General features: G+C 45.8%; 1 protein-coding gene across 5 annotated transcripts in view; it reads right to left on the bottom strand.

The window, feature by feature from the left end:
* Positions 1-502: 502 nt before the first annotated feature.
* FAM171A2 (family with sequence similarity 171 member A2) overlaps positions 503-19,086 on the bottom strand; it is a 59,993-nt gene continuing 41,409 nt past the window's right edge. For 4 of the 5 annotated variants that reach the window (XM_073607692.1, XM_073607694.1, XM_073607693.1 and 1 more), the window contains exons 5-8: positions 13,395-13,571; positions 13,118-13,234; positions 12,676-12,799; positions 503-3,025 (exon numbers count right to left, since the gene is read on the bottom strand). In XM_073607692.1, coding sequence (XP_073463793.1) covers positions 1,570-3,025; positions 12,676-12,799; positions 13,118-13,234; positions 13,395-13,571 — 1,874 coding nt within the window. In that variant the 3' untranslated portion in view covers positions 503-1,569. The remainder of the gene's footprint in view (positions 3,026-12,675; positions 12,800-13,117; positions 13,235-13,394; positions 13,572-19,086) is intronic. The other variant, XM_073607697.1, reaches the window with a different exon arrangement.

The raw sequence follows: 19,086 nt of genomic DNA, 5'->3' as shown, positions 1-19,086 counted from the left end.
CAGGATGAATTAGAGCCGAGACTGCGAGCCAGACCCTCTCGTCCAACATCAGTGCCTGACCTCACAAATGCACTTCTGGAAGAATGGTCCAACATTCCCATAGACACACTCCTATACCTTGTGGACAGCCTTCCAAGAGGAGTTGAAGCTGTTATAGCTGCAAAGGGTGGGCCAACTCAATATTGAACACTATAGACTAAGATTGGAATGCCATTAAAGTTCATGTGCGTCCCAATACTTTTGACAATATAGTGTATATTATAGAGATACTTTGTTGGGAATCACTGGCTTGTGATCAGACATTCTGAGAACACCACTCACCACTGACCAGCACCCCTAGGCTGTATACTTCATATGATACTCAATGCTAAACTATGAATGTAGTGTATGTTGAGGCATCCCCACTAGTTTGCAGTACAAACTTCTTTTTTTTTTTTTCGCCTTTTATTATTAAGGTTTGTAGCAAACGGCAGTACTATTTAAACATGACAAACACGCTTGATTTCTTGTGCTGTTTTTCTTGGGAAATCGCTAGGGGGCTAGCTTCTTGCAATACAAACAGCTTCCCTCTAAGGATCATCTGAACAACATTATCTGGAATGCTTCATAAAAGAAGTTGGAATATTTTTAGAAACGTCAAATTTCAAAGACCATAATGCGATGCAAAAAAAGGAGGATCATAAATCCCTCAAGTACCTTAATACTACTGCATCTTGACCAGGATGCATTGCAAGTTATTGGCTAATAAGAAGATGGAAGGGGGTACACAATGGTTACAATGCATTGCAAGAGCTACATTAATGCATTGTGATAAGTAGAAGCGGTTTCCATGATAAGAGGGGTAGATGGTACCACAATGCAGTGTAGCCAGTAAAACAGTAGTTACATGGCTTCCTTAAATGAGGACTATGGACCAGAATGCATTGCAAGCTATGATCTTCCACACACCTTACACAAACAAAACACTAGGACCACAAAGCATGAGTTACTGGGAGATGCCATGGGCCATTAGGATGCCCTGCTACATCAGAACCTACATAGAGGACATAATGATGAAACCAAAAGATTCTCCATGTTCCAGCGAGCTTGGCCTGCTTCTCTTGTCCTTGTATTACTATTTAAAGGGAAATAGAAGACAACGTCAAGGTTAAAAGTCCACTGTTATCAATGATCTGCTCTACCTCTGTAAAGAGGGGGCTGATCACACTGAGGGTCTCACCATGAAGTGTCATAGACTCCCAGTTACCAGAGGACCATAAAGCACCTGTGTATGTAAGGAATATTGCAAGTGTGTACTATATACATGGGTGCATGTTAGTAATTGTGTTGGCTGTATGTGTGTAGATGTGTGGGTATGTTTCTGGATGTATATAGATCACGGTGCCTCTGGTCTTCCACACAGGAACTCTCCAATGCTGGGGCCGTGCCTCGAGGTTAGGGGAGAGATGGGGGCAGGGTCTTTCATTCTCCGGCCCGGCCTTCGGATTCAGGGGCCATCCCTGCGTTTTCTCCCTGCAGTCCTTTGAGGGGTATGTCCTATACACAGAACGAGAATTGAGAAATCCCTCATTATTTTACATTAAACACCATCAGGGGTCTCTCTTCTCTCTTTTGCCAGGGGCTCTTCTTATCTTGGTCATCCCCACCTTCAGATTGGTCATTAAGGTCCTCATCTGGGCTGGTCATTGAATCCCTTCGAAGTTCGCTAGTGCTGCTGCGGGAACTGTCTCCTCGGCTGCGCCCTCTCCTGTTCATAACCAGGCAAGATTCAGAAGCCTCATCCAGAAGCGGGGTGAGTGAGCTGTCTTCAGGCGAGCAACCACCACCAGTCCGACTCTCGCTGAGGCTCTGTTCCCCTTCTTCAGCAAAGACCAGCTTAGAGTAGGTCAAAGAAGAAGGTTGATGTTGAGACCTCCCGCCTCTTCCTTCTTCTGGTCCAGGTTTTACTTTAATCTCATTAACATCCACACCTGAGTCCAGACTAGCATCATTACTGCGTGTCTTATCACCAGCCTGCAGGTCTATGTAAGAGTGACGAACCTGGCTGGAACGTCCATCTAAAGACACAAACCAGGCTCTTGGGTGGGGCTTCACGCCAAGTTCCAAAAGCTTCTTCTCTGTGAGCGCTTGCAGTTCACCGTTCAGTTGAGCCATGGTGGATTCATTAAAAACCACAGGGATGGTGACTGATCCACTCATTTGAGAAGAGTGGTTGCTCCAGCCTTTTCCCTCCTGTTCTTGTCCTGAGCCGGTGGGCCCTCCTTGTTGGTAGTTGTGACCTTGCTGAAGCAACTGTTGACGTTGAGCATGATCTTGAGGGGCAAAATGGTGGGCATGCGAAGCTTGTGATGACACAGAATCACTTTCAGATTGCTCTTCACTCTGCCCTGCTGGATTGTCTTCTGATGATAACCTTACATAATGAGCTGGAATCACCAAAGTGGGCATGGCATGTCTGTACCCTCCCTCCTTCATGTGGTCAATGGATCCACAAAATATCAGCTGTCCAGGTTGAGTCAAAGAAGTGGGACGTGACAGTGGATCTGCTGATTGGGTCATCAAATAATCTGGTGGTTTAGAGTCACCGATCACATGTTTAAAGGGGGGTGGAAGTGGAGGAGGTGATGGAGGTGGATCTCTATTTCCTCCTCTACCTCCTCTCCTTCTCTGCTGCCCCTTCCCTCCACCTCCATAGTTCCTTTTCAGGTCTTCTGACTCCAGCAGGTCACCAGAGCGGGCTGACTTTAGTGGGTAATCTTCTCGAGGTCCTGGCCTTAAAGGAAGAGTATCTGTAGAATGTTGGTTGGAGGAACGCCCACCAGATTTACAAAAGTCTTCACGGGAGGAATAGGCAGAGCGTAGGACTGGAGTTCGAAGATCACTATCAGCTGTGGATGTAGAGTCCAGGTGGCTGGTGCTAATGAGGTTAAGGCGGGAGGTCGAGGTAGCCTGGTCCCGCTTTGGCTCAGAGAGGCCAGAAAGCTGCAGTTTGTGATGCTGTTGTCTTGGCTTCAGACATCGACGCCTGCAAACAAAAAAAAAGTAGTGAGAAATGGAACCAAACCATAAGGGTGTTATGAGCAAGACCATGTGTAGATGTGATTCCTAAAAATGTAATACTGGGAGAAGAATGTGAGTAAACAGAGCTGCATTAATATATGCTTTGCTTGCTTCATGCTTTGGCTGTCTTCCTCCATGCCTATAGTAGACCCAAACTAAAAAAGTGAATATTTACTATTGTACATCTAGATATGTTAATTGTGTCTAAGCAGCACGTTTACAGTCAGGCTTCATAAGGTACATAAATGGCCTACACATATATCAAGGGCGATATTCGACTTTGATCATATATATTGTGTATGTTTCTTTCTTTTTGTACACATAAAATCTAAAATAAAGAACAAAAATAATAAAAAAATCTGCATAGTTTGTTTTTCTCTACAGTCACCCCTTATCTGCATAGGCAGTTTTTTGATAAAGGTGAACTAATGCTTACACTGTGGGTTTATTTTTGTTCAATTAGCGGGCTCAAAATTCAGCTCCCCACATCCACAAAAGTGATGTGAAATCATGAATCTCCCCCGCAGGACTGTTCAACAGAATAGTCTGGTTTCTGTTGAACAGGGAGCCTTCAAACTGCTGACATAAGATATGCTTGTGTGTTACTCAATTAAGGTGTTTGTTAACCCCAACAAAACCCCCACAGATTCTGTTCATTTAAAGCATGTTACACAGCACAGTACTTGTGCTGTGTAATTTGGCCCCCTGTAACACCTGGCTGATCCTGCCTGGCTATACCCTCCCCTCTGCAAACAGACCACGATAATCATGGCTGCTGAGCCCCTGACATTGTGGTCTGTTTACGTGCCTTCGATCCGCAGCCTGCTATCCTGTGTCTGTCTCCTCTGTCCCCCCCCCCTTTGGTGCCACCTAGTGACAGTGCCGCCCCATCCCCCTCCTGCTGCAACAATAATAAATATATCTATATACTATCCGTTCTGTATGCTAATAGAGGGCACCGCTGTTTTTGTGTTTCATTAAAAAAATACCTCCTTCATATCTCACGGCGGCTCCCGGCGATCATGTGACCAGCCGTGTCTCGTCTCTCCTCTCCTCCTCGCGTCCCGCTGACGTCAGTGGGGAAACCTTGGCCCCGCCCGCTGCTTCTGCAAGACGGGCAGAGAGGAGACACAGCTAGTTACATGAGCGCCGGGAGCCGCCATGAGATATGGTGAAGGAGATATTTTTTTAATGAAACAGAGACAGGGGGACACTCTATTAGGATACAGAATGGATAGTGTATATTACTGAAAGTGGGTTAACAATCACTTTAAGGCTACATTCAGATGACCAAATAGTGGCCAGAGGTGGCCGCTGGCAAAAATAAGTAGATTCTTGCTGGCAGTTGTAAATGCTGCCTGCGCACACTGGGGAGATTTTCTAAAATCTCCCCAGTGTAAAAATTTCAGGGCGGGTCTTAAACAGCAAGAGGTGTGTCCTTGACAGGAAGGGGTGGGCACATATTTAAATTAGAGGGTGCACGACTTTAGTCAGGCCTAGGGCAGCACAAAACCTAAATACACTACTGCCTTAAAAAAGGCTGGACTTCAATTACGCCATGCCAAATGTGGACAAAACCCGGGAGCACCTTTGCACGCTTTCTCCCACCTCTATGCAGGACCAATATACTAGAATTAAAATGTCAGTACTAGCTTGTACAACAGCCAGCAACTACTGAATGTGATTAGCACAGTGGTTCTCAACCTTGGTCCTCAAGTACCCCCAACGGGCCATGTATTGGGAACTTCCCTTGGATAAAATAGCTCTTATCAATACCGTGTCAATGATATTGATTTAAAGCAGCTATGCAAATGAAGGGAAAACCTGAAAACCTGGCCCGTTGGGCATGGGCGTCCGCAGGTAGGGGCAAGGGGGGTCAAGTGCCCCCCTGGAATCGGCAGGGTGTCTGCACACAGACAGTGGTGTCCATGGGCAGTCCTTGCAGGCATGGCGGGGAGGAGAGGGGGCACCAGATTGTGAGCTGCACTATGCTCAGAACACTCAGGAGAAGCTCTTCAGTAACTTGCCCAGCTGTCACACTACCCCATGCTCTGAACTCTGATACAGCCCGCACACTGAAGTGAGGCTGTGCTTGCCTCCTTCTCTGTAGCTGCAGCCGTACCAGACAGGAGAAGGACGATCCTCCCAAACAGGAGAAGGACGATTTTCCCAAACAGGAGAAGGACGATTCTCCCAAACAGGAGAAGGACGATTCTCCCAGGTTTGGTTCTGTCCATGTCAGAGTGATCACAGTCAGAGCAGCAGTGAGGGTGTGTGGAGCAGGAAGATAAAGTTCACTCAGCAGCCACTGTCCAGCCCAGCAGTCACCAGAACTCACCCCAGGCCAGCTAAGAAGTTCCTGAATCAAGCCATGGAAGCTTCCATTAAGGTGAAGTGCTAAATTATATTTGTAGAACAGGCTGGGTTAGTGCCCGCTTATTCTGTGTCATGGTATGTCTGTAATCAGTGCTTGCAGATTACTGTTTAATTATCAGTATCCAGCAACTCTGATAAGACTCCAGACCAGGACAATTCTACTACTTCCCAGGCTCATTACAAATCTGTAATGGAAATTTTTAAGGCTACAGTGTGTATACCACACTCCTTCACCGCTCCTGCCCATTGAAATCAATGGGGCAGAGCAGCTATACCGCCGGCAAAGTGGAATAGCTGCGCTTTGCGGTGGTTTTTAACCTTTTCTTGCCCCGCTAGCGGCCGAATACCGCCGCTAAAACAACGTAAAAGCGCCGCCCCAGTGTGAAAAGGGCCTAAAAACCGCCCCCCGTCCCCTTACCCCTAACACCTATGCGGACTAACCTATTTTCAGACTGTTCCAATCTGGTCATGTTATCTCACCTGTGTGATCCAGCAGCGTATGCAGGGGAGAGGAGGGAGCACTAATAACAACTGTGACATGGGAACCTATGGGTGACATCACCTCATCAGGCTTTATCAGCCATCGCCAAGCGCTTTCTCCCCTGCAGCCGCTGCTGACTGACACAGATCACACGACCAGACCTTAAAATAATGCCCCCCCCCTGAAAAAAGTTCTGCGGACGCCCATGTCGTTGGGGGTACTTGAGGACTGAGGTTGGGAACCACTGACCTATGGGATATGCAGGTATGCGATTAGCTGTACCAGTGCTGAAGGGACTGAGGACTTTTTTCCCCTTATATACAGTCTACTTATGGATCAGATCCCTGGGAGGTGGTAAGCAGCAATGAGCTGTGGTAAAGGTATTTTACTAACAGTCTTCAGTGACTTCTCTAGCAAATTTGGCTTTGCCAATATTAGCACTTGTTAGCATGGCTTCTCATACCTGTTGCTGAGTGCCCATAGTACTAATTATAGTCTGGCTTCATTGTGCAGCTAATGGATGGCAGTTACCTGGGGTTTTGAAGCTCTGAATCCGATCACTCTCTATGATCAATGTACAAGCTACCTAAAGAGACCGATCTTTATGAAGTGCATAGTATTCAGTACTAATAGCAGAGCACAGGTATGCTGGGTAAATATGTGCAATAGCACTTGCATACCTCCCAACTTTTTGAGATGGGAATGAGGGACACCTATCTGAAAAAGCATGCAGGCATAGGACACACAAACTTGCCACGCCCCCTTAAATTGTACAATTGTACAAAAAAACAAGATTTGTTAAACACACAAGTGCTTTTTTTTACCACTTCTATGCCTTTATATTGGCTTTTAAAATATACAAATGCAGAAATTTAGAAATCAGATGGAAGGTTTAGTGCTAAAAAACACTTTTTGATAGATAAAAAGTGCATTTTATATACAACTATATGGATCAGACCAAAATGAGGGACAAATGAGGAGGAATGAGGGACATTGCTCCATATCAGGGACAGTCCCTCGAAATCAGGGACAGTTGGGAGCTATGCACTTGTACTTGCAAGCCACTGCTATTCAAATGTCATACATAGCACTAAACTAATACAGAAGCTGAGAATTTGTAATTTGAAAATTATCTATTTTTTTTTTTTTTTGCTGAATTGAGTATCTACAGGTTTGCTACAGTTTTACAGCTGGCTACGTTCTTCAAAGATAATATGCTATGGCAGTTGTCCATTGTGGCTTTCCCTGAACTGGAATGAAAGCCAATTCTAGGTATCTGTTGTCCCTTGCTGAACAGAGCGCCTGTTTGATTGTTACAGTTATATAAACTGGCTACATGCTACAAGGACACAGAGTTAGGCCCCTTTCACACGGCTGTCCTTCATTCCGTGTCACCAGGGAATCTGTAAACAAATCTCCAGCCGAGCCGGATCAGAAAGGGATAATGTTACTTTTGTGTCCATTCTGTTTTTCCTCCATCTTGTTCATAAGATGGAGGAAAATGGACCTGTGCAATCTCTATTGGCGAGCAAACGTGCGTCTGTGTTAACTAGGGTTGTCCCGATACCACTTTTTTAAGACCAAGTACAAGTACCGATACTTTTCTCCAAGTACTTGCCGATTCCGATTACAGATACTTTTTTTTTTATTGTCATGTGACAATGGCACGTGTGTCAGTAGTTTTTTGTTTTTGTTTTTACAATTTTATTTTTTACAATTATTTTTTTTTTTTATTTTTTACAATTTATTTTGTTATGTGTTTTTTACAATGTGTTCTTTTTATAAAGGGGGGGGGTGGACAGTGTCAGTGTATTTTTTATTTTATTTTTTATTATTTTTTACAATTAATTTCTTTTTATTATTTATTGCAATTCTTTTTTTTTATTATTATTGTTAGCCATGTTGGGGGGCTTTGGTAAGATATCAGAGGTCTTAACAGACCCCTGACATCTCCCCTTTGAGACAGGGAAAGGGACTGAGGACACATGTTTCCCAGTCCCCTTCTCAGCAGCCTCAGCTGCACTGAAAATGAATGGAGAGGAGACAGAGGCTCCTCTCCATTCATAAACTGAGACATCGTAATCACAGGTTACGATGTTTCAGTTATGTGAATGGACAGAGTCAGTTATCACTGACTGTTCATTCGCAAAAGGAAGAAGCCAGATTTACTGGCTCCTATCTCCGCTCTCCATCCTGAAAGATCGAGGTGGACATGGAGGAGAACGGAGGGGGACAAAAAGGAGGAGAACGGAGGAGGACAGAACGGAGGGGGACAGAAAGGAGGGGGACACGGAGGAGAACGGAGGGGGACAGAAAGGAGGGGGACACGGAGGAGAACGGAGGGGGACAGAAAGGAGGGGGACACGGAGGAGAACGGAGGGGGTCAGAGCGGAGGGGGACAGAAAGGAGGGGGACACGGAGGAGAACAGAGGGGGACAGAAAGGAGGAGAACGGGGGGGGGCAGAAAGGAGGGGGACACGGAGGAGAACGGAGGGGGACAGAAAGGAGGAGAACGGAGGGGGACAGAACGGAGGGGACAGAAAGAGGGGGACACGGAGGAGAACGAAGGGGGGCAGAACGGAGGGGGACACGGAGGAGAAAGGAGGGGGACAGCAGCACGGAGGGGGACATTGAGGGGGACAGCAGCAGAACAGAGAGGGACAGAAGGAGGATACAGGGACAGTCAGCGATGATCGGTGCAGCTTTGGGGGCAGTTACAAGCACTGATCACCGCTGTGTAGATTTCACTATAGCATCTGAAAGCGGGGGGGGTTGAAATCTATACAGGGTGATCGGTGCTTGTAACTCCCCCTCCGCACCGATCACTCTGACTGTCCAGGTATGCTCGGTATACTAGTATCGGTATCGAGACAACCCTAGTGTTAATACAGTCTGTCCAGTTCAGGGTCCGCAAACCTTTTCCATTTGTTTTTGTCATCCTAAATGGACGCGAATATGTGTTGATGTAAGCGGGCACACATCTGTTTTCATCCACCCGCCCATAGAGATATATTACATTCCATCTAAATTTCATTAGTAAGACCTCATCTGGAATATGCAGTTCAGTTTTGAGCACCAGTTCTCAAAAAGGATATCTGGGAACTGGAAAAAGTGCAGAGAAGGGCAACCAAACTGATAAGAGGCTTGGAGGAGCTCAGCTATGAGGAAAGATTAGAGGAACTGATTTAATTCTCTATTGAGAAGGGGAGATTAAGGGGGGACATGATCAACATATACAAATACATAAGTAGTCCATAAAGTGAACTTGGTGTTGAGTTATTCACTATAAGGTCATCACAGAGGACAAGGGGGCACTCTTTACAGCTAGAGGAAAAGAGATTTCATCTCCAAATACGGAAAGGTTTCTTCACAGTAAGAGCTGTGAAAATGTGGAATAGACTCCCTCCAGAGGTGGTGCTGGCCAGCTCAGTAGATTGCTTTAAAAAAGGCCTGGATTCTTTCCTAAATGTACATAATATAACTGGGTACTGACATTTATAGGTAAAGTTGATCCAGGAAATATCCGATTGACTCTCAAGGGATCAGGAAGGAATTTTTTCCCCTGCTGTAGTAAATTGGATCCTGCTTTGCTAGGGGTTTTTACCTTCCTATGGATCAACTGAGGGTATAGGATTGTGTATATGGGATTGTATGGTTGTTTTTTTTTGTTTGTTTGGTTGAACTAGATGGACCTGTGTCTTTTTTCAACCAGACTAACTATGTAGCTATCTATAAAAACAGACATACGGAACACTCATCTGAAAAAGGGAATTATGGCTGTGTTTATTGTGGAGAGAGTTGAGCTAACTCCCTCATCTATTTTCAATTCCTGGTGAGCACCTGAGCCCACAGAACTATTTGATATTGAATCTTTCCCTGCATTCCTCAGATAATTTTGCTGCTATGGCCTTGTTCACATGGAGCGTACTATAGGGTACGCCTGTGCAAGGGCTGTGTTTTCTTGCACGGGGATTCACAGGTGTTCATGCATCCCCATGCAGGCAGTCCCATTTATGTAAATTTGACATCCATGTGGGTGGGGGTGCGTGTCCCCGAACTCGCACAATCTGTGTTCAGAAACACGCACATACACAGATATCAAACTGGGAGCAGCAGCTGTGTCTGTATCCCCATTGACAATGGGACTGCCTGCACGGGGATGTGCAGAACACCTGTGCATCCTCATGCGGGTAAACACGGCCCTCACACGGGTTTACGCTATAGTACGCCCCATTTTGAACAAGGTTTTAGGCAGGTCAAAAGTAATCCAATTTTCTTTCCTTGCTGATAGAACACAATGATTAGTGTTACCCAATGCAACTTGGTGTGCCGCTCATGGCTCTGTTGAAGCAAGGTATATGTGAATTCTTGAGCATCCATCACTAAGAGTGCTGGCACGGGATGGAGCTCGTTCCAGCTCCTGCTATGGCTTGTACAACTGAAAGGAGTCCCTATAGCCACACATCCGTATCGTCCTTAAGATCGATGTAAGAGTGGCAACCTCAGCCTGGACAGAGTCCAGGCTGAGGTTACCACTCTTACATTGATCTTAGGGACTATACGGATGTGCGGCTATAAGGATCCCTCTTACTTGTACAATGTTTAGTGTTGCCAGCTACAGTCCCCTAGACCTAATCGGGCAGTTAACCCTTGCAGTGTGGGTGTGGGCGCAGCCCCACTGCAAGGGAGAATTTTCAAGTTTCTCAGAGTTGGGCTTTAAGGAGTCAGTATCAATTTGGAGCCAGGGATAAACCCATAAACCTGCACATTTGTTATCTGGTTTTAGCACTTGCTTAGGTAGGGCCATTGTAGAACATCTGTCAGCTTTTTTTGTTGTCTGTTTCCCGGTTTCAGATTTTCACCCTTTTCCTATCTGGTTAAACATTGGCCCTAGAACAGGAAGTGAGAGAAAATTTCTCCAATAGGGCCATGGATAGCAGTGTAAGTTAAAAGGACTACTAACCCATATCTACTGAATTCATAAGCATGGCTATGCATACACTCAATAATCCCCTCTGAGAGCCAAGTCACTGCTGCCTCTGACTGTAATGCCTCGTACACACGATCGGATTTTCCGACGAAAAATGTTGGATGTGAGCTTGTTGGCTGAAAGTCTGACCGTGTGTATGCTCCAACGAACATTTGTTGTCGGACTTTCTGCTAACAAATGTTGGCTAGCAGGTTCTCAAATTTTTCGCCAACAAAACTTTGTTGTCGGAATTTCCGATCGTGTGTACACAAGTCCCATGCACAAAAGTTCACGCATGCTGGGAAGCAAGCAGAAGGAGCTGCACTGGCTTTTGAACTTCCTTGTACGTCACCGCGTTCCCACGTTTGTAATTGTTGGCCAACATTTGTGTGACCGTGTGTATGCAAGACAAGTTGGAGCCAACAACCTTCGAACAAAATTCCACGGTTTTGTTGTCGGAAAGTCCGATCGTGTGTGTGGGGCATTAGTCTCACCAGATTCAGAATGATTGTTGGACATGCCAATACTATGTTGCCCCCTGGACCTGTAGTGCAAGAATCCAAGAACCTTCCTGTTTCTGTTTAGTCATTATGTGGATCTGTGCTTTCTGCACCTCTTCTGCTGCTACTTGATCATTCCCTCACCAGCTCTCATCACCTATCACGAGGGGGGACAGCTTTGACATGAGTAAGGCAAAGCCTTGATCCTCTACCAAGACAGTTGCCTCCACAAAGAGACAGCTTGCACAACAAGGCATGGTAAGTCAGTAATGGGGGAATAAGTCAGCAACAGGCAGCCTACAAGTAATACTCATGACTAGTTATTTGTCCTCTTTAAAAAGCAGAGTGGGCAGATGACAGGACCGTGGCCAATTATACAGAGTAGACACAAACACAACCCGCTCTGCTCTCGGATGCAAAAGGACCAGCTGTCTGTGTACACCCAATTGCCCTCCGATCTGATCTGGCCATTTACATCCACTGTTCCAGAGAGGAGAACGGAGGGTACGAACAGGTAGGCCTAAAAACGGAGAGGCGGACCTGATCGGACCACTCGTGTGAAAGGGGCCTAAAGGGTTCTTGCTACTTTTGACCTTTTCTTTATTTTTGTGAGGACTTCTGACTCAATATTTTGCATGCTTATGTGCAATTTTTCACAAATACATCCGTAGGAATCTTATAAGGCCATTGCTTGAACATAGTTGGACAAAAACTCCCATCAAGGGAATGTAAAAATAAATTTGTCAACATTCTGAACATGTGCCAACATGAACAAAAAAATGGCACTCCGAGGTGCCTCCACATACCTTTCAGTCTCTGCAGGATTTTCCAGAAACCTTAGGCATACCAGTCTCCTATTTTTAACACTTCTTGGTCAAGTCTATAGCTGCCCCACACTCTCTTACTTTCGACCCCTATTTGCCCTGGTGGGTGTCTTCACTGGGCAATAGATGTTACAGGAGATGTAACTCACCTTGGGCTTGATCAAAAAGTGTCAGAAATAATGAGCCCGAGGTTCAGGGGTTACTAGTGTACTCCTGAAGATATTGAAAAGTGTGTGCAGGCATCTCACAATGCTTGCTTCTTATTCGCGTTGACATGGTTCTTAACTTGACAGGTGTAATTAAAGAGACAGTGCAGTAGGACCAGCACAGCACCGCAGCAGTGTGGTAAGCAAGGCTTCCCCGACTGTCTCTGCCAGCTTTAGATAGAGTTCTTATTGAATAGACAAAGACAAAATTTGATGCAGTGTTTGGAATGGCAAAGCCATAGGCAAGGGAGACCTTTACCTGCAGTAATAGATTAGGAGGCAGAGCAGGATGAGGACCAGTAGTGTAAGAGCACCCAGAATAGAGAGCAGGAAGATAGTATGGTAGCCAGCTATGTCCACACCACCCATAAGTGACAGCATACCTAAGAAGAAAACAGAGTGTAAAACAGATACCCCATGTCTGAGTACAAAAAGGCAACAGATGATCTAACAATTTGATTAAAAAAAGGCCAATAAAGTCAAAACTCCAGATCTGCATTCTTTTTTTAAACAGTGATTTAGAAAGTATTATTGTACAAATGATGTTGCCCAATAAAATATACAGTATATTTGCGGGGAATGTAAGCAATTAAGGGATTAGCATGAAAGCCAGGCAACTAGAATTACCAGAAGGAAAGGTCAGCCCTGGCAAGAAAAGAAACCGTAAAGAAACCAGACCACATCAAAGAAAGGAGCCTCACCTCGACCACTGGAAGGGATGGCTGCTGCCCAATATCCCAGTTTCTGGGATGAAAATGACCAGTACAACTGCTGCCCGTCTCTCCGCACCACACCCATACCGGAACGGGTCCACAAACCTAAGAGGAGGAAACAATAAGGGGAACCCATGTCAGGGTGGGGTGGGGGAGAAGAAGAAATGGGTGTAGAGGGTACAACAGAGCAATAATATCAGGTAAAAAAAACATTATGCATTATTCACAGGGCTGTTCAGTATCCACACTATGTGTGCCGACATACCGTTCTTGGGGTCGAACTTCCAAGCGGGTATACTGCTGGCGGGTGTGATCCCACTGTCAGAAGGGAGGGGGAGGGACAGCTGAGCAGGACCAACCAAATTCACTTCAGAACCGTTCCCAGTGAAGAGGTGAACGCTGACAGCAGCCACCGGAAGCAGCTCCACCCAGCTGGAGTTACCTAGGCAAACATATTTCAGGTTACAGAAATAGCCAATCAAATCTACCGATTAGGCAACTGGAAACTATTAAAGGAAACTTTCCATGGGAGAAATATAGGGGCATTAATTGCTGACCTTATCCTGAAAGTGCTAACTGCTTGGTTGTTATGTTGACTTACTTTCTGTGTCACTGGCCCAGAACAAGTATGCAAATCAGAAGTCCTGACCACAGCCTAAGTAAAAAATCCTGCGTCCTGCGAGCATATTGCAAAAAACGACCCTTGTTCTCAGTGTGGAAGCAGCAGTTCTATAAAACACCACCTTCTGAGCCAGGCCTATAGTTTTGCAATCGGCAAAGCTTATGCTCCCTGCTGATTGGAGAGCCCTGACTCATTAGGGGGCGTGTTGAACCTCTGCAGAGAGATCACTGCTTCCACACAGAGAGCAATAGCCCTCTAAAGCAGGGGTCTCCAAACTTTCCAAACAAAAGGGCCAGTTTACTGTCTTTCAGACTTTAGGGGGTCAGACAGTGGTGTGAGTGGGAGGAATAGTGTCCAATCGTTGGTGCCAGTGGGAGAATTAGTAATAGTCCCAAGGCAAGCAGCACTATGCGCCGGCCCCTGCCCCGGCAAAGGCGGTGGGGGGGCCTGCTATCCCATGCCAACCTGTGCTCCACGGCACTGCGATATTGTCACCTTCAAGGGGGAGTCTGACTTAGTCATAATCCCACAGATGGTAGCTTCGCCCCATTGGCTCCTCAGCCAAGCACATACACCAAATGTTTGAACCTGTGGTTCCTCTCGCAATTTTTGTGTCTGTGGAAGGAATAATGCCCAGTCGTTGGTGTCAGTGGGAGGAACAGTACCCCATCGTTGGTGTCAGTGGGAGGAACAGTACCCCATCGTTGGTGTCAGAGGGAGGAATAATGCCCAATAATTGCAATCGTTTTGCAATCGGCACAGTGGGGAGGAATAGTACCCCATCGTTGGTGTCAGTGGGGAGGAATAGTACCCCATCGTTGGTGTCAGTGGGGAGGAATAGTACCCCATCGTTGGTATCAGTGGGGAGGAATAGTACCCCATCGTTGGTGTCAGTGGGGAGGAATAGTACCCCATTGTTGGTGTCAGTGGGGAGGAATAGTACCCCATCGTTGGTGTCAGTGGGGAGGAATAATACCCCATCGTTGGTGTCAGTGGGGAGGAATAGTACCCCATCAATGGTGTCAGTGGGGAGGAATAGTGCCCAGTCATTGGTGTCAGTGGGAGGAATAATGTCCCATCGTTGGTGTCAGTGGGAGGAATAATGTCCCATCGTTGGTGTCAGTGTGGAGGAATATAGTTTTGTAACAGTGAAAGGAACAGAGCCCCAAGGGCCGGGTAAAGGCAAGTAAAAGGCTGCATCTGGCCCCTGGGCCGCAGTTTGAAGACCTAAAGCATGCTGCCTGTGCACAGGCTTTTCTACTCAGTCTGTGACATTCTAAAGAAAATGAACTAGAAGGCTGATTTAGCTGATTTAAACTGAAAAAAATTAGCTTTAAAAAGGATCTTTTTTGACACATTTTATCTGAGCATAATAAAGGATAGGCCATGTAACTGGGATTGGGATTCAATAGACATAACGTCATAACACAACTCTGAATCTTTGGCCTTCAACAGCCAGCAGATAGCATATAACGTCAGCTGCCTCCAATTATTCTGGATGCTTTTTTGTCTCCTAAGACTCCCTGTAGACGGCACAAGTACCCAGCAGGGGCAGGATCCATCTGCATCAGGCTTTCAGGAAGATAACTCTGCAATTATTACTTCTAAACTGCAAAGTGCTGCAAATATGAAGATACTCTGTAAATAATTAATAATGATAACATTAATGCACCCCCCCCCAGGCTCAGGAGCCATTATGAAATCAGCTGTGGGCATACATGGGAGGAGGAGGAGGATGACAGGGAAAACCCTCAAGGTGTTACACAAGACAAAGCAATGAAACCAGCACAATTATGGTCAGACCTGGATGATGCTGGACATACGGATCGTCCAACAATAAGAAGATCTAGCTGTGCAGGGCCTGATAAAATCAAATGATGGGGCAAGTTTGAGCATTTCTGAGGCTGAGCCATGTAGGGGTTAAAGTGTATCTACTGTATAGCCAGTATTTTTTTTTCTTGGTTTTGTACAGAGTAGGAAAAAGTTCAAACCCCTGCCAGATTTTTATTGGCATGCCCCCATGGGAGAGATCCACCCTCTCTCCATTTGCATTGCTCACCATTCTCACAAGGACAGAATGTTAAAGTGGAAGTATAGGCTGAAAATAAGTCTTATCAAAAGCATTGTTTACCCCCCTCCTACATACGCTGCATACCATTTAATAAAAGAGAGCAGTGTAAATACCTTTTCTTGATCCTGCTTTGGTGAGGTCATGTGATTCAGAAGCATTGGCTCCCCTGTGTCAGTGAGCGGCTGCTGCAGGGGAGGGGAGAAAGTGCTGACAATGGAGGGGCAATGAAAGCTGGTGGGTGACATTAAGGCTCCAGGAACTGAGGTCTGTTGTCGAGCACTCCCTGACATTGCTTCTGGATCATGTGACCGCACCAGGCAAAACATTTTTGGAATTCTGTTCAGCCAACCTTATAATCCAGACACCCCTGCCAGACAACACACCCAGAAGGTTGACATAACTTTCTTTATCAAAGTTAAGGAATGCACTGGTGTCACCTTCCTGCACCACAGCCTGCTGATTGGACAGTAAAGGAGCAGCGGAACACTGATAAGCCATTATTAACTCAACTTACTGTGCTATCTTATTCTGTCAGCACATGTGCAATATAGTATTTGTGTCTTATTGGCTCTAATGCCATGTACACACGACCGGACTTTTCGACCGGACTGGTCCGACGGAACGAATGTGGGCTTCATCAGACCTTCAGCTGACTTTTTCTGTTGAAAATCAGACGGACTTTAGATTTGGAACATGTTTCAAATCTTTCCGTCGGACTCGAGTCCGGTCGAAAAATCCGTTCGTCTGTATGCTAGTCCGACGGACAAAAAAGGACGCAAGGGCAGCTATTGGCTACTGGCTATGAACTTCCTTATTCTAGTCCGGTCGTACGTCATTACGTTCAAACGAACGGACTTTCGAACGGACTTTCATTTGAAAGTCTGTCGTAACTCCGTCGAAAGTGTCGGAAAGGCCGTCGGACCTTTGATGCTGAAAAGTCCGCTCTTGTGTATGCGGCATTAGAGCTACCCCACCCTCCAATGCCCCATACACACGGACAGATTTTCCGACGGAAAGTGTTCGATGGGAGCTTGTTGTCGGAAGACTCCATCGGACTTTTTCCATCGGAATTTCCGCCACACAAAATTTGAGATCTGGGTCTCAAATTTTCCGACAACAAAATCCGTTCTCGTAAATTACAGTCGTGTGTACACAATTCCGACGCACAAAGTTCCACGCATGCTCGGAATCAAGCAGAAGAGCCGCACTGGCTATTGAACTTCATTTTAATCAGCTTGTCGTACGTGTTGTACGTCACCGAGTTCTTGACGTTCGGAATTTCCGACAAGATTTGTGTATTCAAGACTAGTTTGAGCCAACATCCGTCAGAAAAAAATCCATGGATTTTGTTGTCGGAATGTCCGATCGTGTGTACGCGCCATAATGCCCCGTACACACGGTCGGACTTTGTTCGGACATTCCGACAACAAAATCCTAGGATTTTTTCCGACGGATGTTGGCTCAAACTTGTCTTGCATACACACGGTCACACAAAGTTGTCGGAAAATCCGATCGTTTTAAACGCGGTGACGTAAAACATGTACGTCGGGACTATAAACGGGGCAGTGGCCAATAGCTTTCATCTCTTTATTTATTCTGAGCATGCGTGGCACTTTGTCCGTCGGATTTGTGTACACACGATCGGAATTTCCGACAACGGATTTTGTTGTCGGAAAATTTTATCTCCTGCTCTCCAACTTTGTGTGTCGGAAAATTCGATGGAAAATGTCCGATGGAGCCCACACACGGTCGGAATTTCCGACAACACGCTCCGATCGGACATTTTCCATCGGAAAATCCGACCGTGTGTACGGGGCATAAGAGTCTGAGTAGTGCTGTGCAGGAGATAACAGGAAGTTGATATAAAGAAAAAAAATAGATTCTCATGCTAGCTGGATAAAAAATACAGTCTTTTTTTTTTTACATAAGTGCATTAATGGTGCTTTTCATTTCTACCTGTGGTTCAGCTTTAGCCGAATATATCTTCATCAAATTTAGGCTACAACATTCATACAAGTACAAACATCCATATTCTAATAGAGCTTGAGTTCATTTCCTATTTAGTCTGTTATGCTGGAAATTAAAAACACAGAATGGCTCCCTGAATGTAATTTTAAAATTTGTCCAAAAAAATATATAATGTGTTTCCATAAATTCCTATTGACTGCAATCACACACAGTCGCTGTACAGATAAATGTCAAGATGCATCAGTTTTAGATGTGTTACAAGGCAGATGCATGAAAATGAAGCTGGACAGGGAGCATTTCACATGGATGCAATGCTATTTATGACCACTAGAGGGGGAATTGCAAAGAAAGCTTGGCGTTCACAGTACATTAGTCTCAATTGTTCTGTCTGGGCTCTGCAACACAATTACCAATGACATTCCTAGATATCAAGTTACCCGATTTTCCCTCTAGATCTAGACACGATACAGCTCTTTCCTCTAGAACAGGGGTCCTCAAACTTTTTAGACAGGGGGCCAGCTCACGGTCTCTCAGACTGTTGGGGGGCCGCACTATAGTTTAAAAAAATATGAACTAATTCCTATGCACACATCTTATTTGTAGTGCAAAAAAAAAAAAAAAACAGGAAAAAACAGTACAATATTTAAAATAAAGAACAATTGTAATCAATATGAACTTAACAGTATTTCACAGACTCCCCTCATTACAGAACCACTCCCAATCACAGACCCCCCCTCCCCATCACAGACTCACCCCATAACAAAGCCCCCCCATGACAGATCCCCCCATCACAAAGCCCCCCAACACAAACTCCTCTCCATCACAAAGCCCCACATAACAGATTCCCCCCATAACAGACTCCCCCATATCACATACTTCCCCCATCACAGATACCCCCATAACAGACGCCCCATCACAGACTTTCCCCATAACAGACTCCGCCATCACAGATCCCCCCATATCACAGTCCCCCCATCACAGGTCCCCCCATAACAGACTCCGCCATCACAGATCCCCCCATATCACAGTCCCCCCATCACAGATCCCCCCATAACAGACTCCGCCATCACAGATCCCCCCATAACAGACTCCGCCATCACAGATCCCCCCATAACAGACTCCGCCATCACAGATCCCCCCATAACAGACTCCCCCATCACAGATCCCCCCATAACAGACTCCGCCATCACAGATCCCCCCCATAACAGACTCCGCCATCACAGATCCCCCCATAACAGACTCCCCCATCACAGATCCCCCCATAACAGACTCCGCCATCACAGATCCCCCCATAAC

Source organism: Aquarana catesbeiana, linkage group LG12 (assembly GCF_042186555.1).
Source record: "Aquarana catesbeiana isolate 2022-GZ linkage group LG12, ASM4218655v1, whole genome shotgun sequence".
Taxonomy (NCBI): Eukaryota; Metazoa; Chordata; class Amphibia; order Anura; family Ranidae; genus Aquarana; species Aquarana catesbeiana.
This window is presented reverse-complemented; position numbering and strand designations above follow the sequence as displayed.